The sequence below is a fragment of the Onychostruthus taczanowskii genome, unplaced genomic scaffold (assembly GCF_017590055.1).
Source record: "Onychostruthus taczanowskii isolate IOZ18803 unplaced genomic scaffold, ASM1759005v1 scaffold25, whole genome shotgun sequence".
Classification (NCBI taxonomy): Eukaryota; Metazoa; Chordata; class Aves; order Passeriformes; family Passeridae; genus Onychostruthus; species Onychostruthus taczanowskii.
The window spans coordinates 1,893,983-1,919,090 of NW_024499796.1; the positions used below are offsets into that span (position 1 = coordinate 1,893,983).

Below are 25,108 nucleotides of genomic sequence, written 5' to 3' on the forward strand. Positions count from 1 at the left end.
GACATGGGAGGGTGCTGAGGATGGATACCCAGTGTGTCCTAGGATTAAAAAATTAAAATTTAAATTAAAAAAATGTTGTATATAACAGTTGAAGAGCAGAAGGAATGTTTGAATAGCTTGTGGTGGAGCTGGAGAATGGTTTATAGCAGTGCGGAAGCAATCAGGATTCCAGCAGAAATGCTCCTCTCATACCCAAAGTCCCTTCAGCTTTGGGATTGCATCCGAGGAGGCTGAAAGGGAGCATCAGATTTGATCAGCTGGAGGGTCTGCAAGAAGAGGAGCCTGATGGAAAAAAGGAAATAAGGAAAACCCTCTGTATTTTGCAGAGCTAAATATTGTTCTGCCTATAAAAAGAAAAACCTCCCTTTGCCTCCCACTTGGGCTTCCCCTGCAAGGGAGCTGTGAAAATGCTGGACTTAATGGTGTCATTAAACAAGAGCCCTGAGGAACCTGGTGTCCTTTGTGAAGGGAGGTGTTTGTGCTGCTCCCTTCCTCCTCAAAATGTGGGATTTCTGACAGGGGTGTTAGAGCCTGCAGTCAGAGAAGGGAGGCTGGAGAGCCATGGAGTGAAAATACCCTGTAACCTGTGGGCCCTGGCAGGAATGTTTGGAAAGGGGGGTGTTGGCTGTGGTGGGAAGGCTGCTGGAAGGCACTTGGGTTGAAGAAAGGGCACAGCTTCTCGGGGCATGGGCCTGTTCTCATCCTCCACCATCAGCAAAACCTCTTCCACAGCCAGCCTGGAAAGAGGACTGTGGCTGCTGGTGTGCAGCACCCCACCCTTGCTAAGGTGGCACAGGGGGGTCCCAGGCAGGAAGCACCTCTCCCACTGCCAATGGCTGTGCCCTGGAAGCTTCTTGCTCCTTTGGATGACAGAAATGTAAGGTTTCACTGAGTGACACCCAGGCATCCCCCGTGGCAGAGATGCTGCTACGATCGATCGATGTTTTACTCAAGTTGGTTGTTGAAGCATCTGCAGTGCCCTGATGAGCTCTGCTTTCTCCTTTTTGTTTCTAAACAGTGTTTAGTGCTTTCAAGGATGGCCATGAGATGTGAAAAGCGTCTCTGGTAGCATCTGCTCTCAGTGTATATTTAACCTCAGCAGTGAAAACATGTCTGGTGTGGAGATGCAGTGGGGAGGCTGCGGCTGTGCCGCTGCTCTCCGGCATTATTTTATCTCAGAAAGGGAATGTTGACTGTGTTGGATCATTGACACTGCCTTTGTTAATATCTTCGTTTCTATTTCTGGGCTTTTAATGAAAGCTTGGTAATTTCGTGCTGCAAGGAAAGGCAGCACATCAACTGTTTTAAAGCCATCTTTGGTTTGAAGTACAGTAATCTTTTGATGCGGTGGATAATGCAACTTCTGTCTGTATAGCTGGGGTTTGTTGCTTTTGTTTGGGGATTTTGAATTTGTCTTTAAATGAGTTACCTCTACACCTCTCAGCGACTGAGAGAAAGGCCAGAAAAATCTCATTTTGTGTATATTAAAACTTAAGATTCACATCAAATGAAAACCCGGTGGGTGAAAGAGCGATCCTTTCTTTATACTGTCACCTCAGATACTCCTTGCCTGTGAATTTCAATCATCTCGATTTAGCCTTGTGTGTTTTAACTGTTTAGTAGTGAAACTTCTCCAGAGTGTGGAGAGGAAAACAACATCCTCACAGCTGAGGGAGATCCGTAGCAGCTCTTTGCTGCTTTAATTTTGGCCAGCTCTGCAAACATGCCTGGCCACGGTGGTGAAAGAGCTGCTGGGACTGGAGGAAACGTGGCTTGTGGATGTTTCCTGCCATGGCTGTTGTGCTGTGCTGAGGCCTGGACTCACCTGGTGCTGGGGCAGGGCAAACATCATCCCCAGGCTCCTCCAAAGCTCCCTACGGATTTGGATGGCTTGTTCCTCCCTACAGTGCAGGCTGCTCCCTGCCCTCCCCAGCTCACTGTCACACATTTCACTCCACTCATCTTCACTGTAGCTTCTACTCTTAAAGAGAACTCTCTCTTAAGGGGGACGCTCTCCGGTGCTCTCCTCTTCTGGAAAGCTGTTTTTCCTTTGGCCAAGAGCACGCGGGTGGTGCCACGGGCCATGTCGGAGTTTCCTCTTCCTTCTGGCCTCTTCCCCGAGGTTGCCGGCCGCCCTCCCCCTGCTCGGGGGGAGGTTCTCCAGCCTGACACCCGGCTCCAGCAGCCTCCTGCTCCTGCCTCCGATAAATGCCAGTCTTCCTTGAATCCCTTCCAGCCGAGCTCTGCTTACAGATGTTCCTGCGAGCTGCTCTGGCAGTTTTACTGGGAGCCTGAGCAGATATGAAGGCTGCCAAGAGTTTATGCTTAATTGTGAAGTGGAACAGTGACAAACTACTTTTATTTTGAAACTAAAATTTCTTCTGTTATCTTGCTGGCTGGGGCCAGTAGTATTGTAGGGTTTGACACGGGCTGAGCTTAGAGCTCCTGTGCCTCGTAGTGAACTATCCCTTCGTTAGGGTGAGGATGAGGATGGATCCATGGTCTCTTCATTCCATTCCCCCCCTGCTTTTCCGTGACTGTTTTTGTGATACCCTTTCAAAGTCAGTTGTACCAGGTCAGGTTATTAATCCCCAAAGTGAAAATGATCTCCCCTTTCAGATCAGCAGTTCAGATCTCGAAGACACTGTCTTGGACACTGCTCACTGCATCAGTTTAACCCATGTGCCTTCATCCCAGCTCTCAGAGGTCGAGGACCTTGTTAAGCACAACAAAATCAGCCCAGGGACATCCCCAAGCCACTCACATCCCTCCCTGTCCCTCCTGCCTCTCCTTTTCCCACGGGCAAGTGCTACTCTTGAAGGCCACGAGACAGCACTCTGGTTTAAAAAGCTTTCTCTTTTTTTCAGGCGAGTGATCAGTTTTGAGGCCTGGCGCCCTGTCAGAAAGTTGACAGATGATCTGCATTACCGGTGCGTCCCCGGGATGCCCGGGATAATCGCGCTCCAATGGACGCCCTGGAGCCGGCAGGTTCTCTGTGAAATGGCTGCAGTGGAGGGAGCAGTGAAATGGGCTCTTCTGGGCATGCTCACTCTGTAGAGGGAGCTTTATCACATGAGCAGAAACTGAATCACTGCTCATGAGGATCTGGAATATGCAACTCTTGGAGTCTTCACCAGAAGAAGACAACAGCTGCCCGCAGGTACCGCAGGGTCCGTCCACCTCCCGTGCCTGGCGAGGCCCTGGCAGGGCAGGCTGCGTCCTGCCGGGGAAGGAGAAGCCTTGGAGAGGAGAGGAGGAGCAGAGGCCGGGGAAGCATGGCCGGGGTTGTTTGTTCATTTGTTTGGATATTCCTGCGCGTGGCAGCCCGTGCGGGCGGGCTGGGATGGCCCATCCTGCTGGGATGGCCCGTCCTGCTGGGATGGCTGCTCCATGGGCTCCGAGGGGCCTCGGTGCCCAGCAGCGCCGCCGGCAAACCTCGGGCTTTGTTTCCTCGTGCCTTTCGTTTGGCTCCTGGGGTGGGGAGGCTCGCTTGGGGTTGGTTTGGTTTTGGGTTTTTTTTTTTTTTGGTGTTTTTAGGATTTGTTTGTGATTTTTAAGTGTGAAGTTTCTGGAAAATTCTCCAAGGAGCCCTCCCTGTTTGTAGCTCTTAGAAGAAAAAGGCACAAAGCCTGGGGTGCCCGAGCTGCTTGAAGACTGAACTTCTGAAGGGATGGAGAGGGCCTGTGGCCACATGGCACCTCCTCACTGGGTCTCTTTTGACAGCCTCTGCCTATGGCTCACTTGGGTGGAGGCCAGAGCTAACAGTATTTTACCAGGAAGAAGCAATCATTTTTATTTTGGGGTGACTTCCTCCCCTCTCTCTTATTTTTTTTTCTTTTTATTTTTTTTTTTTTCATAGTAGCAATCCAAGGAAACAACTGATTAAAAGGAAACATCCCTGGTTGATTTCATGGCAGGAGGTCCATGCCTGCAACATCTTTTAAAACTCAGCCCCCTGGTTCTGCCCTTGGGATTTTTTTTTCCCTCTGTGATTTGTGTTACATGCAAGAACTCTGTTGGCTGTCACAGACCTCAGTGACATTTGGGATGGACAGAGAAGGTCCCAAGGCCTTGGAAGGCACGGACACCCCTGCAGAACACTGACCTGAGCTTGCTGTGCTCCAGGGAGACCCTCAAAGCTGCAATGCAGACACAATATTGAATTTTCAATCAAGGAGGAAGATGTGAAGATGGCATTTAAAAGATTAGAGAGCTTACACAGGACAATCTGTGATACCGATTCTAAATATCTGTCATGTCTCCACTGGACTATAAATGTGCTCGTTGTTCATCATTCAGAAGAAAAGGAAAAGGCATCAGAAGTCACGAGGAGAGAGCTGAGATTTCTCTTTAACAGTGAAGAGCTGAGGCCTTGACCTGCTGCCTGAGCAGCTCCACCCAGGGAGAAAATGGGCTCTGGGCTTGATGAAGGCTGAGGAGACAACCAAAAACCCACTGAGGCGTGGGAGCTGTGCTGCTGTGTGGTGGTGACACCGGTGTGGCACCGGCCAGAAGCGCCCAACGCTCTGTCCCTGCCGGCTGGGGCCCTTGGGAAGTGTCTGCAGAGACACAGAAAAGCCTGACCTACTTTGGAGGGAAGAGAGCTGCCGAGGTCTGGGTTTGGCACTGCTTCTCAGCAAGGGTTAAGAGCCCAAAGTGGGGCCTTTGGGTCTTGGTTTTGTTCTGTTTCATGTGTTTAACTGACTGTGCGGTGCCAGCACAAGCTCTTGCCCTCATCCCAGAACATGTTTGGGTAGAACTAGGCTCTGTGGCACACATGGTGCGTATTCCTGCAGCTCAGCCTCTGTGAGACCAGCCTTGGGCAGGGGGCAGAGGCAGCTCCATGACCTGGCTCCTGGGAGCTCTCCCATGTGGTGTCATCTCCTAAGGAAAGAGTGTTGTGTGCACCTCATGCAATGGCAGTGAGTTGTTTTATTCAGGTAAACAAGGAGTTTTAAGGAGCTTCACTCTCCTGGCCAGCTGGTTTGGGGGAGGGCTGGCTTGGTTCCTGCTGCTTCTCTTTGTTTTCCTTTTGCTGCTTTTCCCTGAAGTTTTTCCTTCTTGCCTTCCTGCTCCTGGAGCTGAGAGTGGTCGAGGAATGGCCACAGCGGGGGAGTGACCGTGTGTTGCGGTCAGCCCAAAGGCTCGGGGCACTGATGGCGTGTGCTCCCTGCTTGCAAGCCTTGGAGGACCATATGTTCCTGCAGTGACATGGAATGTCAGTGATATGGAAACAAATCCCTGAGTTTATAATCCTCAACTCCCATTTTCAGCCAGTTATTTTTTCTGAGTCCTCTGAATTCCGAGTTTTGACACCAACCCCTCTTTGCAGACCCTTATGGCCTCTCATGTTTCCAGCGGGATTTGTCCCTCTTGTGCCTCTGTGAGCTCCTTGGTCTCTTGGGTGGAGGATGTGTGTCTGGCTTTGCTGTAGGGTGGTGTTAGTCCTGGAGGGGGGCAGAGGAGGAGGGCAGCCTGCCAGGATTTACAGTAGTCAGGAAAGCAGCAGGAGTGAAGCTCTCAAACTGTACAAGCTAATTGGAAAGCATCCATTAGAAAAAAGAAAAGGAAAATATAGAAGGGGAGAAAATGTTGAGCAAGCTTTTAAAAAATATTCTGGACTCCAACACAACAACTTGCATCCTCCAAACCAGGTAATTTATTTGTGTTTTTCCTTCAGTCCCCATCGGGAGGGGGAAGGACGTGGAGAAGGGTCGAGGCAGTGGGGGTTAAGAAGGTCTGACGTGCAAGTGTCCTCCGTGCAACACTGCCATACTGTGCCTGAGCAGCACAGTGGCTCTTGCAAAGGAAGCTTTTCACAACTTGTCCTTGTTCCAAGGATGAGGAAACCTCCAGCTCTTCTGGCATTTTCTCTCTGTCATAAGTCAGAGCTGCTTTCACCTGTGAAGTATGATCAGCACAGACAGGGAGAGGGCTGGAACAGAGCGGAGCTCTGAGCAACCTCGCAAGGCTTTTCATGGAGTTCTTGGTGTTAAATGAAGAACATTTCCCCTCCTCCTCTTCTCATTTTCCTGTGTGCCTGCAAAAATACTCTGGTTTGCATTTAAAGGAGAAAACTGTATGTGCTGGGACTAAGCCAACTTGTTTATTTAAGGGAAATACCATATTTCCAGCCCCTTCTCTCACAGAGGAAGGCTCGGCAGAGGATGGCAGACTGGGCTGGGGATTATATTTTTAGGTGTCATCGAAGCACAGTTGTGATTTGAAGAAGCTAAAAATCATGGCTGGCATTTTGCATCGAGTCGTGTGAGTTCCTCCTCCCCACAGCTCCCACAGGGGTTAACCTCTCCCTCCAAAGCACGTGGATTTTCACCTAAATCAAAGAGCAAAAAAGGAGAAAAAAGAAACAAAAACCATCAGAAAAAACAACAAACCCATCACCATCACCCCCCAGGCTTCTACTTTCCCATGCTTTCGCCGTTTGCCTGCCCCCAAGGGGGTGTTTGTGGCGGGGGCCGGGGCTCTGGGCAGGGACACGGGCCCTGTGTCCCTGTCAAAAGATGGCAGGTCCGTGTGTCCGTAAACAATGCGGTTATGAAATGGCAGCGCGGCCGCGCTGAGCATGCTCGGGAGCTGCCTGTAGGGGGAGGCGAGCCAGAAAGATGATCTAATTCCGTGCAATTCTTGGGATTGAAGGAAAAGACCAGGCTCCACTCTTAATGACAGAGCAGAAAAACCAGGCCCCACGCCGGGGACGAAGCCCGTAGGCCATGGAGGAGAGGGTGTGAGGATCTCCCACCTCCAGGACTTCGGGTGCTGGGCAGCGCTGTGTCGCTTTCTCGCCCTCCAGCAGAGTAAGGCCTTGGTGAGGTTTTGCTGTAGTTATTAGAGGGACAGGCCCGAGGGTGCAAGTTTTATGATTATGATTATTTTCATTATTATTTTGTCTTTTTTTCCCCTCCTTCTCCCCGTCCGCTTTCCCGGCTCACAGGCACCGCTGTCTCGCTGCTTGGCCGCTCGATGGCCGGAGGTGACCCAGGTGGAGGTGGTGTGGGCAGCTCAGCCAGGCCCTCGTGGTCCCATGGGAACCCACGAGAGGCTTTCCCTCCTCTGCTGCCCCATGTGCCCTTTGGCTGGGCACCATGGGGATGGGCAGGGGGACAGGGACCTGCTCCGCCGGCTGCGGTGCTTTGGGGTGGGAGGAAGAGGAGCGTGGGGGCTGAAGAGGTACCTGAGCCCCGTTGATGGGGGTGAGCTGCCTCCCAGCTCCCCTGCCCTGGACTGATGGAATCTGCTTGCTCCAGGCTCTTCTTGGTGCTCTGGTTTTGTCCTGGCTCAGCCAGTTCCTGGGGACTGGGTGTTTCTGAAATGGCTGGTTTGCTTTTGCTAGAGGTAGTGATGAATCTTGATCTCCATTTTAGGGTTTTCTTCCCCCCCTCCCCTCCTGGGGCCTAGGAGAGGGCAGGCAGCAGCTGGACTCCTTGCTACCCTCAGCCTGTGGAAGGAGGGGACGCCTTTGTCTGCTCTGGATTTACATTTGCCTGCACACACAAGTTGCACTGGCTTTAACTCTACTGGGATGCAGCTAGATGGGCCTGGAAGCAGTGAGGAAGTGTAAATCGATCTCCCCTTTCCAAGAGGGCACGGGCTCTGCAGACCCCCCCTTGCCTGAAGCCTGCACGCCGTCGTGGAATGCCTTGTCTTGGGAGAAGTCACTTTAAGTCCTGTTGTGTTTCGTGCACGTGTCTCCGTGTTCCCAGCTGTTGCATGCAGGGACTTGCACCTCTTTCTGTGCTTCCCCCCTTCTCAGGGAGTAGACGTGTGCGGCTGGAATAGGAGAGAGGACATGGGGGTTGAGAAGGAAATGTTTCTTTTCTATGGAGAATAGACTGGATGAAAGGATTTCAGGAGACAAAAGAATTGCAAAGAATTTGATTTGGGAGCAAACTTCAGGCTGAGGGCAGTGCTTGTTGTGAGCTGCAGATAAAATTCCATGTTCACATGATTGCATGAGGCTTATAAGGAAGTGGCCTTAGCCGGAAAAAAAGGAGCTTTGAGACTGGTGACTGCTTTGTAGGCCAGGTATGCTGGTGGTTGTGTTTCCTTCCTTCTCCAGATCAAATGCTTCTGTTGTTTCTAATGACAGGCCCGTGGTCAGTGTCCCCATGAGCCTTGAGCCCAGGCCTTACCCAAGCACAGAGCTGAGATCTGCAATGAGCAGCCTCCCCGTGCCTACAAAAGAAACACTCTCTACAAGCATTCTCTTAATCATTACTTCCTATATAATTAACTACAAAATGTTTGTCTTCTCTTCAAGGCAAAGGTTATTATGAGCAGGCTGGTTTGGGTTGTGTTATTTCAATTTATATTTTTTTTTAGGAGAAGGAGGGAAAAAATGAGTGAATAAGAATCTGCTGCTGCTCGAGTTGCATCGTTTGTTGAGAGATTTGCCTCTGCCTTGCTCCAGCATTGCTGCAGCCCTCATTTTCCTGGCTGGTGGGAGCTTTTCCTGGGGCCGTGTCCTGAGTGGGGTCTCGTGTCACCTCGGAGGGGTTGGTGACCAGCTGGAGGCTGGGTCCAGGCAGGATCAGTGCTGTCCATCCCGCAGAGGTGTTGGTGCATGCGCTGCCCTGGATGGGAACAGGCATTTGAGGGGTCTCCTGCTCCCAGCCCTCTTCCAGGTGGACCTGCTGTGTGTGCACAGCTCTGCTCACAGTAACGCTGCTGCGAGCTTCGGGTTCCCAGACCGTTGATTTTTAAGACATAAAAAAAAAAGAAAAAAAAAGAAAAAAAAAAAAAAGACCCTGGTGAAGGTAGACATCTTGGCACCTCAGCCTGCGCTCCTTCCCGGGCTGCCGGGAGAGCAGAGAGCTCGGGCTCATGATGTAACTCTGGTCCCTTGGGCTCGGTAAGCTGCAATATGTTGGAGTTTTGCTGTGCATGTGTTGTCTTTGCCTATAAAACCTGTTTGGACCTTTGCGAAGGGCACCCTGATGGCTGATGAAAATACCAAGGAGAGGAGGCTGCGAAAGCTCTTTCTGTGTTTCCCAGCTTTGTTCTTTTTCTCTTCTTTCTTTTCCCTGTTTCTTTTCTTTTTTTTTTTTTTTAATGGGCTTTTTATTTTTTTTTTCTTTTTTTTTTTGCTTTTTGGTTTTTGTTGTTTTTTTTTTTTGTTTGTTTATTTTAAAGGCACCACTGTAGTTTGTAGTCATCATCTGGTTTGGAAATGCTGCAGAGCCTTTCCTTGGCCGGTCTGACCTGTCTTCCATCCCCTCCAAAGACCTCATGGAGGAGAGGAAGCTTGTTTTCTTGTAAACAGAGGCAGAGAGGAAAAAACTAAACCAGCAGTAGCTCCTCTGCTTGGCTCCTCATGGCTCTTAAAGCCTTTTCAAAGACCCAATCAGTCTTTCTTCAGATGCACTAATTTTTTCTACCATTTGAAACCTAAAAATTAAGGGTTGGGGGGGGGCAAGAATGCTTCGTGGCTGGTTGTGTGTGCTCTTTATGGAGGTTCTCCAGCCACGGATGGTTAATAATCAGTCTGGGGTGGGCGAGGGAATGGAGGCAGACGGCTGCGGGAAAGGGGGAAAGGAGGAAAAAAATAAATGGAGCGAGTGAGACTTTTATTGTGAAGCAGCGTGTGCTTGGCAGTTGGCTTTGTTGGGACTGCTGCAAGAGCAGACATTTCTCGGCGGGGAGGGTGGGTATAGGATTTCCCTGCCAATCGGGAGCGGACGGATGGGGCATGGGGAGGGTGAGCAGAAAGGGAAGTTTGCTCTGGATTTAAGGGAGGGGAGGGCAAGGAAACCCAACACACACTCACACACACGCACACACACGCACACACAAAAGCTGGAGGTATTGACACTTGCGGTGGAGTTGGTGCTAAGTTGGCTGGGTGGAGCTGGGTGGGAATGAATGGTGCTGGGTGCCCCATGGGTGCCCCATGGGTGCCCCTCGGTTCTGGGCGCCGATGGAGCAAGGACGGGAGAGCGCTGGCCTGGGGGGACGAGGCTTCAAGGGCTGTGCAGGGGTTTCCTGTAGCTTCCTTCTGATCTAAATGTTTCAAGATTCACAGTTGGCTTTTAATTTTATTTTTATTTTTAATTATTTTATTTTCTACCTTGATGCTGAGTTTTTGTTGGGAAGTTGTAACGTTGTCGCCTCTGCTGGTGAGGGATTTGTCTCTGAGGCAGGAAGCAGGAGAGCCTGGGAGATGCCACCTCAGCCAGCCTTGCCTTGCCACCCAGCTTTTGTACTCTCAAAGGACAAAAGTGATGGTTTCTCTCTTGGAGCTGGGAATTCTGCTTTGAGAGCTGAGCAGGCAGCTCTGAGCTGCTGGTGACTGCAGCGAGCAGGGAGGGTGGTCAAGGTTTCATTGGCTCCAGGGTTCCTGCAGTGGCTTTTGCTCATGGGCGAGCAGCAGCAACGCCTCTGAGGAAGGGAGAGCATGGGCAATGTCTGGAGTGAGGATATTGCTTAGGAAACACAGAAAAACTCACGCTTAGATGACGAAGAATGGCCCCTGGAAATCCTGGGGCTTCTTGTATGAGTCAGTGGAGGAGCAGGAATATCAAGACCTCTCCTTGTTGCAACAAAGGTTGGGAAAACAAACTGGTCCCTGTTAGACTGACTGAGGCTCTTTATTTGCTGCTGGTGCCTGTGACCAGGGCCTGGGTTCCCCTGGCTGTGGTGGGAGCCGGGGTGCCCTCGAGCACTCTGAGCTCTCTTTGCTCAGGTCTTGCAGGAGGATAATCCATGAGAAAAATTGAGGTTATTCCCAGTTTACAAGAGGTCTGACTAGAGGAGATGTAGGGTTTACAAGCTCATGTTTGCAGCAAGGATATGGTTAGCAAATGAATAAATAAAACAGCTGCTCTATGTTCAGAGTTTGGGCTGTGTTTTATGGTCATTTCTCAATGGAAGCTGTTGGCCAGTGTCTGCTGAAGGTAGGTTCTGTGTCAGGCTGGGCTGAGCTGAGCTTTCCAGTGCTCACAGCAGCCTTTTGGTCTGTGACTGGAGATCTGAAGGTGCTGTGCTTGGAGCACAAATTGCTGGTGCTGAGAGCACTGCGATGTGGCTGGGTTTGTGTCTGACTGTGCTCGGGGCAGGCTGGGGACAGGCAGGGACAGGCAGCCACCCACAGCCTCTGTCCTGTGCTGCAGGAGCCATCCTTGAAGTGCCCTTAGTTCCAGACCTGGCAGGTGGTGGAGGCTTACCCAGGAATCTGTCTCCCTCCTTCCCTTGGTGTGTGTCTCTGCCGTGGTGGATTTGGGTGCAGGACAGGGCGATCCTGCAGGGATTTGGGGCTGGATGAGCCCTGCATGGGGCTGGGGGCTGCTCTGCAGCTCCTGCCAGCACAGGGCATTGCACTGAGTTCACCAGCCTGGCAGGGTGGCTGGTGACAGCAGCAGCAGCACCAAAGCCCATCTCCCCTGCCAGCTCTGGACAATCCCACGCAGGCATGGGCGAGCTGCTGGGAAGGGCTGGGAGCTGCCACGCTGGGCTCCGTGCATGCCTCATCCCCCTCACTTGCTCTAAGGGAGGTGGGCAGGTTGTTTTTCTTTCTTTATCACCCAGTGATCTTTAAACCCTGTGATTTGCATGGCTGCAGGCACCATCTGCTCCCTGTGCTGGCCTACAGCAGTTGGCTTGACCTGGGCTTATTCTTGTGCTGTGGCGTCGGCAGTGCTGAACCCCAGCTCTGCAGGGCACTCCCCATCCCTGCCTCCTCTCCAGTTCTCTCCTTAAACACAGCTGTGGCAAAGACCCCTTCTAGTTCAGGTTTTTAAAATACCATTTTCCTTCTTGTTTATTTTGGTAGTAGGTTTTTATTTTTTTGGTTCAGTCTTGCTTCTTCAAAATAGAGAACGAGAAGGTATTAATGCTGCAAACCTGAGCTAACAATGTGGTGCCAAGCGTGTGAAAGGCAGAGGAGATGAGCAGGTGTTCCATTTTTACGTAATTTTTAAATTTTTTTTTATAAAGAGGGGGAAAAAGAAAAATTGCTTTCTATAGAATTAAAAATAGAGCTCATTAACTTCAATAAACATGGATGTTGTGAATGAGGAGGTAGCTGTAGCTGACTGATGGTTTGCAATTTTGGATGTTCATTTGAATGAGCTGCAAAAAAGCTCAACCAAGCCACCAAAAGCACATGGGCTGGAAATGTTGGTAAACGGGGTCGTAGTGAGAAGCCTGATAGATCTGCCTCCCCCACCCAAAGGCTAAAAAGTTTTGGGGGAGTCAGAGTCACCTCCTCAAGATGTCTTTCACGCAGACGGATTCAGCTGGATTCCCAGGCACGTTGCACTGGGAAAATCTGTCTGGCTGCATCCAACCCTGACCTGGGAGGTGCCAGCCCTGGGCACAGCCTGGAGCCCCTGTGCTCCTCAGGCTGTCAGCCTGGGCCAGCCTTGCCGTGTTTTATCTGTGACCTGTGCCTTGGTGGCAGCTTCCTGGCAGCCTTTATTTTGCAGAGGGAGGTTTGGCTGTGCTGTAAACAGGATGTGTCCATGATTGTCTCTTCTTTTGAATGCACTGTGTGTCTGAGCACTGAGCTCAACCCTGATATTTCTATTTTTTCTTCTCCCCCACCGTAGCGAGCAGTGCTGAGTAAGGGAGAGCCAAGGAAAGACGGCTGCATGAAGACTGAGCTGCTGAAAGACATCACCAACAACAAAGAGGAAGGTGAGCACCTGCCCTGGCTGAGGGTCAGAGCTGGCTCGTGAGGTGGGCACGTGATAGGGACAGAAGTGGGGGCTCGGACATGTGCTCCATGCCCCAGCAGCTCAGGTGTGCTCCCACAAACACAGTGCTCCTGTGTTTATTCTCAGCAGGGCTCTTCCACTGGAGATGCAGATTTGCTTTTCTGTCCATCCCTCACCACTCCCCTGAAGAAGGAGATCTAATTTTCACTTCTGCGTTGGTGTGAAGTGCACAGGAGTTACTTTGAACTTCCTGTGTGTGGCTGGTTTGAGCTGAACTCTGATCCCTCCCCACAATGACCTTTTCCTCCCTCTAGGAATGTTGACTTTCTGTTTTGCTGTGGGTTTCTCTGGTGCTGCAGAGAAGCTCCAATGACTGCAGGGTGGCTGGAGGGGTCAGACACCCCACACCTCGTGGCTCCTGTGGGGGTTCTGCAGCTTTTGGTGCACAGGATGCAGCACAGTTTCAATTGACAAAGTCTTTTCCTGCAGGGTTGTCTTTGAGTTACATGCACACAAATCTAAGGGCTTAATAAATGTGTCAATGGGATTAGGGAAAAAAAAACCCCATCACTCTTTATCTTTCCCCCAACTCCCTCCTTTCTTTCAATTTTTTATTATTCCTGGACTAGTTACTTCTCATAGCTCTTCAGGGATTTGGTGTATTTTTGTTCTCCTTTCCATAATAGAGCATTATGAAAGCACTGAACTGGCCCCATCGAAATCCCTACTCTTATCTAGAAGCAAAATTTTGGACTTAATTCACTTGTGTGTGAGTACAGCATTGCTTTTTCTTTCTTTTCTGTCCAGCATAATGTTTTGTCAAGTTGCTGTAGTTAGAAAGTAAAGCTCAGAACAGGCAGAGATACTGAATTCTGTGTCAGGTGCTTGGATATTAACTGGGAGCACAGGAATCCTGCTGCCTGCAGTGGTGGCACAGGGATCTCTGGTCTGGGCAGAGCAGGGACAAAGTCTGAGGTGTCAGGAGGTGCTAATGGGAGATTGTGTTGCTCTGGGGGAAACTCACTTTGATCCCTTGCCTTTCCTAGCTCAGAATTATAAAGCTTGTTTGTGTAGCTCTAGGTTGATGTTAAGGTGTCAAGAATCTGTGGAGGTAAAAAAGCCAAAAGGAGGGTGGGAAGAGACATTTCTGTGCCTCTTGGCTGACTTTGACTTGGAGCAAATGCTGTATCAGAAGGAAGCTGAGAGCCCTCCCTGTGCAGAGACAGTCTCGAGGTTTCACAAGGTGCTGAAATTCCAACCACTCCAGTCTATTGTCCAGCTCTATTCCCAGGGAAAGGAGGCTCCTAAATGTGAGTCTCTGTTCTTCTGGAATGTTCAGAAGGTGTCCTTGACTCCCCAGGCACACCATGAGTGTCACAGACTGCAGTGTGTATGCTGCTGTGCTGGGACATTGTCCCTGCTGCCCCTGACTCCCCAGCTGGCATCCTGGGAGGATCATCACTGCCAGAACTTTGGTTCACAGCCCAAAAGCCTGTTAATAACAGTGTTTAGTGCTGGCACAGAATTCATATTTTTGACTGTTGCATGAACGTGAAATCATTCCAGCAGGCTTGCAGGATGGCATGGAATAGTTTCTTTGAGCCCAATTTCCTGCCTCGGGGATGGAGCTGGGATGTATGGACTGGAAAAGCACTCTGAAGTCTCAGCTTCCTCTCTTCAAGTTCTCTTGAACAGTCATTTCCCTTTAGTGAGGAGGATGGTGCTGCTGTCTTTGTCAGTGGCACAGACTGGCTTGGTTTGGGCTGCTGACGGTGTGCTTGGTGGGAGCCATGGCTGCAGTGTGTGACTGAACCTGCTCTGGATCATGTTCCCTTTGGGAAAACCCCCTGGCAGGTAACCTGACAATATTAAACCTGACATCTAAACTTCCAGGGGCTTGAAGCTGCAGATCCACAGGCTGACTAAAGGTGCTGTTTGGGCTAAAAGCTTACTGGGAATTGCTCTGTTTTCCCCTCTTTTCACTCCCTCCTGCCTCCTGCTGTTGTTGAGGACAGGTCAGATCCCCACTGGAATTGTGTTAGCACATCCCATAGCTCCACTGCTGCTTCTGAATGGCCTTGCACCAGTTCCCCCTCTGTGCAAACTTGAGCTTTGCCTGAGTCCAGGACAAGACAGGAAATTTAGGTAGCTTGAAGCCTTGGCTGACATTTAGGGGTCTGACCCCAAGCAAGTCCTGTCAGCTGCAGTGGTGCCTGTGAGCACTGCCTGCCTCCAGCACTGATGAACACCATCCTGGTGGAGATCTGCATGAACATCTCTTGCAGGGAAGGCTCCTGCTCTGGTAGCTGAGCTGCTCCAGTTCATAATCACAGAATCACAGACTGGTCTGGGCTGGAAGAGACCTCAAAGCTCATCTCATTCCACCCCCTGCCCTGGACCCGGGTGCTCCGAGCCCCATCCAGCCTGGCCCTCACTGATGTGCTGCTTTGAGGCAGTGGACCCTTCCTGGTGGTCCTCAGCTTTCATTTGGGACATCTCAGCATCTGGTTGTTGGTGTTTGGGATGGGGTGCGTGCTCTCAGGGAACATCCTGAGGGTGGGACGCCCTTGGGTGGGCAGTTGTGGTGTTCTGTTCTCCGTTCCTCAACAGGAAGGTGTTGCAGAAATGCCCTGTGGTTCCCACCTGGGCTGTCCTCTTCTGCCTTCATCCTGATAAAGAGAAATAATTGAACTCTAAATGTAATGTATTTGTAGGAACAAACTCTTTGCATGTTCCAGCACTTTCATTTCCAGTTCTTGGGGTGAGTCCCAGCCTGTGGAAGTTGTTCACTAGGCTCAGTGTCCCTGTCTGTGTAAAATTGCTTAATGCAGATAGAAAAAAGCTGTGGATGAGGCTGTTTTGTGGTCCATGGGAAATGCTCCAGTTCAGTTTCACATGTGGGTGTGAGCTCAGGTCCATACTTCCCTTTGACAGGGTGGTGAAGGGGGCAGGGAGATGGGAGATGAGTGGAAAAAAGCTTTTATTAGGCCATATTGTCTTTAGTCTGACTCAGAGAGAAACTATTAAAAAGTGGTTTCTTTTCAAGGATTGCAAGTGAATTCAGCTCTCCTCGTGTGCTTCACTCCCAGCTCTGCGTCTCCCTTGACCTTTCAAGGCAAACCACTCCTTTTCTGGTTCCCCAAGCCCAGGGGTGGAAAGTTCCAGTAAAGCAGCAGCACAAAGGAGCAGGAATGGGTGTTGGGAACTAAATTCTCCATTTGCTCCTGTGTTTCTGAGCCTTCACCCAAGGCAGATGCTTTACAAGAGCCACAGTGCTGGAGCCTAGTGCTGGGTGAGACCTGCACACTCACTGCCCTCAGATAAACTTCAGTCTGCTTTGAGAGACTGTCAGGGGTTTAAATTCCTGGAGGGACCTTTTTTTTTTTTTCCTTTTTCTGCTTCTTATTGCAGATAGGAAGCTGCTGTGAACACAGGAAGTGCTGCTTTCCACTGAGCAGCTGCAGTCTTTGCATTCCCAGGTGCAGGGATGGCAGCTTGAAAGGAGGGAAGGACTAATCTGCTCTCCTCAGGTACTTGGCACTGGGATCCCCTGCTGAGGCTGCCAGCAGGAGGCCAGGCAGAGCAAAGTGATGCTTGAGGATTTGACACGTTCACCCAGCTGTGCACCAAGCACTCCCTGGGCTTGGGACCCTTGCTGCAGGAGGGATGTGCCTGGGGCAGCCCTGGAGCAGGAGTGTCCCTTGGGCACAGCTGGGCTGTGACACCAGGGCCCCATCCCATGGCAGAGGGAAGAATGAGTTTCATGAGGCTCTTAACCTGCTCTGAGTCATTAAACTGTTGAATCAGTTTAACTGTTAATGTTCAAACTGTGTCCTGGGGGCCAAGGGAAGGCTGGAGGGCATTTTGGTGTGGCCAGCAGTTCAGGGGAGATGATCCTTCCCTTCTACTCGACCACATCTGGAGTTTTGGGTTCAGTTCTGGTCTTCATGGTTCAAGAAGGACAAGGAGCTGCTGGAGAGGGTCCAAAGGTGATGAGGGGACTGGAGCATCTCTCATCTGAGGAGAGACTGCAGGAGCTAGGTGTGGTTAGTCTGGAGCAGAGCAGTCTCAGAGGGGATCTGATTAGTGCACATAAATATCCCCAAGGGGTGTCAGAGGATGGTGCCAGACTCTGTTCTGTGGTGCCAGTGACAGGACAGGGAGCAATGGCCATAAACAAGAAGTTCCACCCCAACATGAGGAAGGGAAAAAGAGCTCTGGATCAGGTGCCCGGGCAGGGTGTGGAGTCTCCCTCTCTGGAGACATTCCAAACCCACCTGGACATGTTCCTGTGTTACCTGTACCAGGTGACCCTGCCTTGGCAGGGACTTGGACTGGATGATCTTCAGAGATCCCTTCCAACCCCTGTGATTCTGAGTCCCCAGCAGCATCCCCAGCCCAGTGGCCAGGTGCTGAATCCCAGTAACCCAACCTGTGTAACCTCAATGTTGAGCACTCACAGCAGAAGTTGATTCCTCTTGTTTTCTAGTTTACTTTTCCTGTTTTTGCATCTTGGTGTGCAGGGTCACAGTGCTCCATGGAGGAGTGACATCTGAGTCTGGAAATACCTGGACACCAATCCATCTTCACAAGGGCTTGGGGGGGAAGAAGAGACCATCAATAACTCACCCCAGAGAGGAACTTCTACCTGAAAATACATTTGTCTGCATTTCCTGGCTTCAAAATGCTCTGGTTTTTGGCTTCAGTCCCAGAATCCCAGACTGGTTTGGGTTGGAAGGGACCTTAAAGATGATCCAGTTCCAACCCAGTGCCATGGGCAGAGATGCCATCACTGGGTCATGTTGCTCAGGTTGCTTCCAGCCTTCCTTGATGGAGGGGGTGCTTTCCTTCCCAATGGATTCAGGGTCTCCAGCTGCCACCTCTCCCTCATCTCTGTGGTTTCAGCCCCAACATCTTCATGCTTGGGCTCTTCTCTGCTCAGCAGTTTTCCTTTTTGTTGGAGTTAGAGCAGGAAGAGGGGAGGGAACTGCTGTAGCACAAAGATTAAAAGCAGGTGCTTTTCTCACTTTTATCCAGCAGAACAGTTGGATATTGAATCAAAGGCTGTGGGATCTGTGGTGTTTTAAGGATGGTTAAGGTAGAACATCTGTGAGATGTGTGTGTGTATAAATACAGCTGTATGCTCTTCTTGGTCTGCACTTCCAAATCCTGAGCTTTTCCTTTAAGCTCTGTCTTTGCTTAGTTCATTTAAGCTAAGTTCATTTAAGCCCTGTCTTTGATTAAACGTTTCTCTTGCAGCAGCTAAAGCCTCTTGGCTGTGCTTGGGCTCTGGAAATGCATGGAAAATCCCACAGGCAGAGAGTGTCTTGCTTCCACCTTTCTCAGCACTGAGATACTCAGAAAAATGTGTAAAAGTTCCAGATAAGATAGTGGTGCATTTGTTGCAGAATATATTTTTATTTCTATTTATTTTCTTTTTCAGTCTCTTTTCCCTCAGGCCTGATGGCTGCACTTTGGCCTGGAGTACAAGGGCTCATTTACATATTTTTCTTATTTTGTTTCACTGAGCAGTGAACTCCAAGCTTTAAAAATACATTTAAGCCTTTATTTTTTTCAGAGCACTGTCCAAGTAACACTGAGTTTTGAGTTGATAGCCAGCCTCCCTCAGATGGGAAGTTTCTGTGGGTCCCCACAGAGGTGACTGTGTCCCCTCAGGCTGTGCCCAGGATGGCTGGTGGGGACACTAACACATCTGTTAGACAGCCTCTGCCCACAGATAAGTTTTGGCAGGCTGGACCCAGCTCTGGCAAGCTCCAGGGCAGGACTGGAGCCAGGTCTGGCTCTGCTGAAAGGGCTGGAAACCCCAGCAGGCAAAGACAGCAAAGAGGAACCAATGTCTGGGCTGGGAGAGCAGAGGTGGCTTTAATTTTCCCTAATTTAGGTGTTTTTTTCTTTTTTTTTTGAGATTATCATTCTAATTCTGAATTAATCCAGCTCCTTTCTGCTCAGATGTGGTAGCAGGCAGGTCAGACATGGTCCAGGCTGGGGTGAGTTTGTCCAAAGATCCCTTTTTTAAAGTCAGCCTGTGCTGCTTTTGAGCTGTGGGTTCTCTCTGTTGGTTGCAGCAGTGGCTTAGGGACCCCCAGAGTCTGAGATGCCTTTTAGACACCTAATATCAGATGAGGTGGTCTCACCCTGTCTTAGCTTATCTCCTACTTCCATCAGAGTCTGTTTTCCTCGGGGGGATTTTAATTCCATTTTGAATAGATGTGATGTTCTGAGATGAAAACTTGAGCCTGACCCTTCTGCCTGAGCCTGGGGAGAGCTGGGAGGTCTGCAGTGCTCTCAGGGAGTTGTTAATTCCTAGCAGGGATTTAAATTTATTATTGGGTGTTCTTTGCCACGTGGAGTCACAGGGATAGTGGAATAGCCCAACTTCCCGACTCTTAAATTCCTTGTGTTACTAAAATGTATCCAGCCCCTAAATAATATGTATTTACTGAAGTTTGTGCCAACTTGGTGTCAACTTCAAATACACCAGTAAATCTTTTGGGTTTTAAATTACCTGGGTTTTAAATGAATCCAAGCTCGGATGGGCAATCAGGCAGTGTTGGGGTCTGTGTCAGAAGCTTTTCCTGCTGCATGTGGCATGGAGGATGCCTAAAGGAGCTTTGAAAAGACTGGGATGCTTCTAATTAATAAGGTTACACTTCATGGGTGCAGGCTAGAATGTCCTACCTTTTATTTCTTTTTAATTAAAGAAAGGATGGTTGTAGATTAAAGAGCAGTGAGCAAGCTGGAGAGAAAACTGAATGTGGAGAAAACCTTGTTTTGGCCTACTTAGAAGGGATGAGTGCTGTAAAGTCACAAAGTTTTAGAGAAAGACAAACTTTGGGTTTATAATTCCCTTGCACTTATAGCACAGGAGCAGAAAAGCTGCTGAACAGCATTTTCAAGGGGAGAACTCACTGCCACGAGGTGCATTTGAAATGAGGATTTTAGCAGGTTTTCAGTGAAGCTTTTTTTTGGGAATGAAAAAGGGGGGATGAAAAGGTCACGTCAGGAAGAAGTGTTTCTTTAGGTGTCTGGAGCTGTGGAAGAGCTTCTGTGGGCTGTTTGATTCACTATTGTCATTGGGAGGCTCCTGCTGGCTCTGGTTTGTGTTCCCACCCTGTCTGCGGCCGGAGTTCAGCGAGGCTGTTGAGTTGTGCCTATTCAGCAGTGCTGTGCAGGTGCCCTTGCTGAACCTGGTTGGCAATTCCTGTTTTGCTGTCAGCAGATCAGGTGTCTTGGTTGGGGAAACCCGACCAGCTCACTTGAGTTGCCATACTAATTGTGAGGCAGCTCTTTACATTAGCTGATTCTCCACGAGCAGCTTTTCAGTTTGGGTTTGAAACGGGGATGATGCTGCTTGCAGGAGCCCAGAGCTGTGCAGGAGCTCAGTGTGTAGGGAACAATGCCATTCCAAACTGCTCATGAGTTTGTTTTAGTGCTGCCAGAAGAGGGAATGGGAGAATGGAGGGGTTTGACCCCAAAGAAAGGGAGGATCCTGCCTGCAGTGTCTCAGGCTTGTTGGAGGCTGGAGGGAAACGTGGTTTCTCTTGGCCTCTGCTGTGAAGTTTCATGTCTCTGTTTCATCAAACCTCTGCTCACACAGGTTTGGAAGGCTGGTACCACTTCCACAGTCAATCAGATTGCATTTCACAATAAGGGAAATAAGTGTGCGTGTGTGATTTTTATTTCAGCTTCATGGATTTTTCATAAAGCCAGTGATGCTTTCTGGAGTAATGCAGTTACTTTTTCCCTAGGGCAGTGCTCTAATTCGCATTGTTTTGGTTGCTTTCATGGCAGGTAGAGCAATTCTTGCCCTCTGCTTATTCAGTTTATCTCATAGTCAGCCACTGAAGTTATTTGACTGCTCTGGTGGGAGAACACAGTGTTTAAATCAACAAATCTTGAAGGCTTCATTCAGCCAGGTGCCTAAAGCTGGGCTCTAGAAACCTCCAGCTGTGGTTAGAGAGCTTATTTTTTGTTGTTTTGCTTTTTTTCCCCCTGGTACTCACTTTGCTGAAATAATTGCTTAAAAGGCCTTTTAAAGACCCTGAATGCAGAAAGAGAAACAAGAATTGAAAGAATAAAGGCATAGTTGTGGCTCCCTCTGCCCACAGCTTTTCAAATAGTTAAATAAAACAGTGAAAAAAGGAGCACTTTATCTTCTTCCAGAGTTTTTGCTATCAAAAACAAACCCTTGTGCCTCTTTCTGTACTCAGGGAGGTCTGGGTTGTGTGAGAGGGAACAGGTGGAGGTGATAACTTTGAATCCTGCTTGGAGAACCCTCAGTCACTGCTCCTGCAGGTGAGGTTTGTGTCTGTGTGCTCCAGAGAGCACTGGGGAGCAATTTTTGGACGCTCTGGAGCTCTCTCTGGAGGCTGTGAGCCCGCAGAACCCATGTGGGAGGCAGTCCCGGGCTGGGTTGCCTGGAGTGAGGGGGAATGGATCTCTCAGTGCAGTGTCTCATCAGGAAAAATGGCCAGAGCTCATCCCCAGGGCACAGTCACCACTCAGGGTTTGGAGAGACTTTCCAGATACATCTGCAGAGATACTTTGAGCCCAACATCTGTGGCTTTCAGCTGGAAATCAGGAGCATCGGAGGGGCTGTCCCCCTCTTAATTGATGGGCAGTTTGAGGCTGGAGGGGCCAGCTGCTCCAGGAGGCCTTTGAGACACCCCTGGGCAGAGCCTGGTGTGAGTTCAGCACTGACCAGGTGTCCAGCCAGGGGCTGGATTGGATGTTTCACATGTACTGACCAGGCCTAAGAAGGCTTTCAGTTTGCTGGAAATGTTTTTAAATCTCAGATGGGCACCAAAACCCAGAAAGTTAGGGAATAATAAGGTTGTTTGAGGTACTGGAATGCATCACTTTTAGAATCTAGAGCTGCCAGTGCTGTTTGGGCAGGAGTTGTACCCAAATCTTTCAGGTCAATGCAGTGGGAAGGAGGTATTAAATATCAGGGCAAGGTTCTTCCCCCAGAGGGTGCTGGCACTGCTCAGGCTCCCCAGGGAATGGGCACGGCCCCGAGGCTGCCAGAGCTCCAGGAGCCTTTGGACAGCGCTGCCAGGGATGCCCAGGGTGGGCTTGTTGGGGGGTCTGGGCAGGGACAGGGGCTGGGCTGGCTGATCCTGGTGGGTCCCTTCCAGCTCAGGGTATTCTGTGATTCTATGATTAATATGGACTAAACAAACGCATTTAAAAAGGGTAGAAAAAGTGGGATATTTTTTCCCCCCAATGAAAATGGAAAGAGAATTTGGGTGGGTTTTGGGAAGAGCTGTTCTGGTGAGCTGGGTGGTGCTGGGTCTCCTCCCTGCTGGCCTTTGCAGGGAGCTGCCTGTGCTTGGAGCTGCTCCAGGCACACTGGACTTGTCATCCCAGGGTCCTGGTGGTCCTTCATGCATTAGCCTGGCATCAGGTTCTTGCCAGGTCAGAAGAGACATTTGTGAGGCAGCTGAGGGAGCTGGGAAGGGGCTCAGCCTGGAGCAAAGGAGGCTCAGGGGGGACCTTGTGGCTCTGCACAGCTCCTGACAGGAGGGGACAGCCGGGGTGTCGGGCTGTGCTCCAGGGAACAGGGACAGGAGGAGAGGGAACGGCCTCAGGGGGAGGCTCAGGTTGGACATCAGCAGGAATTTCTTCATTGGAAGAGGCTGCTCAGGGAGGTTTGGAGTCCCCATACCTGGAGGTGTCCAAGGAACGCCTGGAGGTAGCACTCAGGGCTCTGGGCTGGGTGACAAGGTGGGGACCAGGCACAGGTTGGACTCAGTGGTCTTGGGGGTTTTTTCAGCCTTGGTTCTGGGATTCAGAATGCTGTTCAGAATGTTGTTCAGAATGTTGTTCTCCTTGCCTGTTTGTGCTCTGAGGGCAGTGTGAAATGAGGTGCTGGTACCCAGTGGTCTGGCTCTTCCTCCAGCGTGACTCCAGGCTCTTTGGATCCTGTAGGTGAAAATTGCTTTGATGGGAGCTGGTTTGAATCAATCCCCCCTGCTCTGACACAGCTCTCCCTGTACTTCTCGTGTTGCTTTTCATAACTGTCTGCTCTCTGGAAGGAAAACAAGCCAAGGAATCCCTAACAGCAGGTTGATGTAATCACTGCTCTGAGCGTGCCAGCGAATTGTTATCACTCCTGGTTGCCTGGGGAGCTGCTGGGTTGTCATGTCAGAAACTTTTTCTGCAAGTACGTGACATTCATAGTTGGATTTTTCAGCTTGGATTTGAAATCTTTGGTGGGACAAAGTCACTGATGGAGGAGCAGGGAAATGTTTGAGATGTTTGTTTATGTGGGCATTGTTGTGGGTGAGCTTTGTCAGGCTGCAAAAACCTCGCTGCATTTGAATCATAGAATTATTTTAGTCTAAAAATGCATTTACTACACTTCACTCCTGTGTTTACTCCTGCTGTTACCTCTGAAATGACACCCTGAATCCTGGTCCTGTTTGTCATGCTGAAAGAGCCAATTCCCACTGAAGAACATTCCCAGGAGAGCTGGGATAGCCAGGGAGTTATTCCTTGTGATGTTCCCTGTAGCAGCAGAGCCCTGATGTGGACATTTGGCTGCTGGGCTGTGTATGGGCCATAAAAACTCCCTGGAACAGCCCTACCAGCAAAGCTTTTCCATGTCAGACTGGCTTTGGGAAGGGCTTTGCCAGAGATCCGGATGCAACATGGGGCAGGGTTTTGTTTGGCAGGTGAGGTGTTGACATATGGTGCAATAAATGCAGTTATTGGAAAAGCCAGAGGTAATATTTACCTTGAAAAATCCATTGTTGGGAATAAATGGCCACATCTGCAGCTGAGGCAAGTGGGAGTAAGTGTACTGTTGTCACCTGGGCCACCTACCCCAAATGTCACCGTGTGAGGATCCAGGAGGGCTGAGCAGGTGGGTGAGGGAACAGCCTGACACTCAGTGCTGTCCTTTAGTTGATGTGGTGGTGGTTGATCCACGGTTGGATGATCTTGGAGGTCTTTCCCAACCCTAAATATTCTGGGGTTCTGTGATTTACATCAGGCAGGGTGCTGGAGGAGAGGGTTGCTCTTACACCGTGAGTAGCTGTACTTGGAGTACAGCTTGGGAGTTTCAACCTTGGGAGTTTCACCACTTGTGACCCTCTTCTCCTCTCTTCCTCCCTCTCCCTGCAGGGTTTAATGCCATGGCTGCAGATGAAAGCGCTACAGAAAAGCAAGTGGGGGAACCAAAAATGGCAGTAGACGGTGAAACCAACGGCTCCTGTGAGCACAGCGAGGGTGGGGGCCACCCAAACCCACCCAAAAACACTCAGGACAACACGAAAGTGAGCCAGCAGGACTCTTCTACTAAATTAAATAGGATAGCAGAAAATGGCATTTCGGACAGCGAGCCTGGGAAGCAAAACCATCTGAAAGCAAATGACTTCACACAGACTTCTGTCACAGGGAGCAATGGATATATCCTAACCAAGCAGATGGCACAGGAGCAGCCTCTAAGGACTACCAGCTTTGCTTCTCTCACTGGCCATGCTGCAAAAACCCTGCCTGGAGGAGCAGGCAAAGGCAGGACTGTGGGGTCCTTTGCCCAGCTCCAAGCCACGATGCCAAGCAAGCTCGGGGAGGGCAGTAAGGACATGGATGCTAAGAAGGGCCCTGCTGCTAATGCTGAAGTCAAGGTCCACCGAGCACGGAAGACAATGCCTAAACCCACCCCCAGCCTGGTAATGTACCTGCCCAGCACAGAGCTGGGCTTGCTCTTGGCTTTCTCTAGGGGTCTGAGGGATACCTGGCTGCATGGCAACACGTGGTGTTCAGAGCATGTCTGCTGAGTGGATTGGTTTTTAAATTGTTTTAAAATGTTTTAATATATATAATTTTTTATTTTATTTTTTTCTCTTTCTCCAGACAGAAATGTTAAAATAGTTGGTCACATGGCCACCACCAGCTCCCATCCCCAGTGTGTTTCTAAATATATAATTGATCAATTGCCTCCTGCAACAGATCTATGTGAGACACTAAATGGCCTTTCTCTCATGGCTCTATTGCTCATCAGCCTCTGCTAACATCCAGAGCTGCTTGTGAAAATAATTAGATTTTTTCTGAGGTAAACCCAAAGGAAATTAAGCATAGCATGTAAACTTGAGGCTCCTAAGCTCAGAAGCTGTCAAGGAGCTGATCTGTGAGGCAGTTTGATTGTATTGCTGTAGGAATCATTACAGGGCTAAAACAGATGATGTTTTCTCTCCATGTCATTGGGAGATGTTCTCTCCAGAATCCTTAGGGGTGGATTTGCCATCACTTAATAAAGCAGAGCCCTGCTTTTTTTTTTTGGAGGCATAAGGAGATGTCATTTGGTGCATTCATGCCATAGTGGGGAGGACAGCAATTCTTTGTCATGGGACAAGTTTGGTTATTTTTTTGGTTCTTTGCCAGATGTAGGGAATAGATCCTACAACAGGCAG

General features: G+C 49.9%; 1 protein-coding gene across 13 annotated transcripts in view; it reads left to right on the top strand.

The window, feature by feature from the left end:
- The window catches only part of EHMT1 (euchromatic histone lysine methyltransferase 1), a 119,239-nt gene that overhangs the window by 43,274 nt on the left and 50,857 nt on the right, over window positions 1-25,108 (top strand). For 4 of the 13 annotated variants that reach the window (XM_041406641.1, XM_041406651.1, XM_041406643.1 and 1 more), the window contains exons 1-3: window positions 10,892-10,910; window positions 12,564-12,651; window positions 23,820-24,367. In XM_041406641.1, coding sequence (XP_041262575.1) covers window positions 12,606-12,651; window positions 23,820-24,367 — 594 coding nt within the window. In that variant the 5' untranslated portion in view covers window positions 10,892-10,910; window positions 12,564-12,605. Of the gene's footprint in view, window positions 1-2,911; window positions 3,161-4,593; window positions 4,613-6,661; window positions 6,827-9,696; window positions 9,716-10,891; window positions 10,911-12,563; window positions 12,652-23,819; window positions 24,368-25,108 lie in introns of those variants that run through there. The other 9 variants (XM_041406644.1, XM_041406648.1, XM_041406646.1 and 6 more) reach the window with 7 other exon arrangements.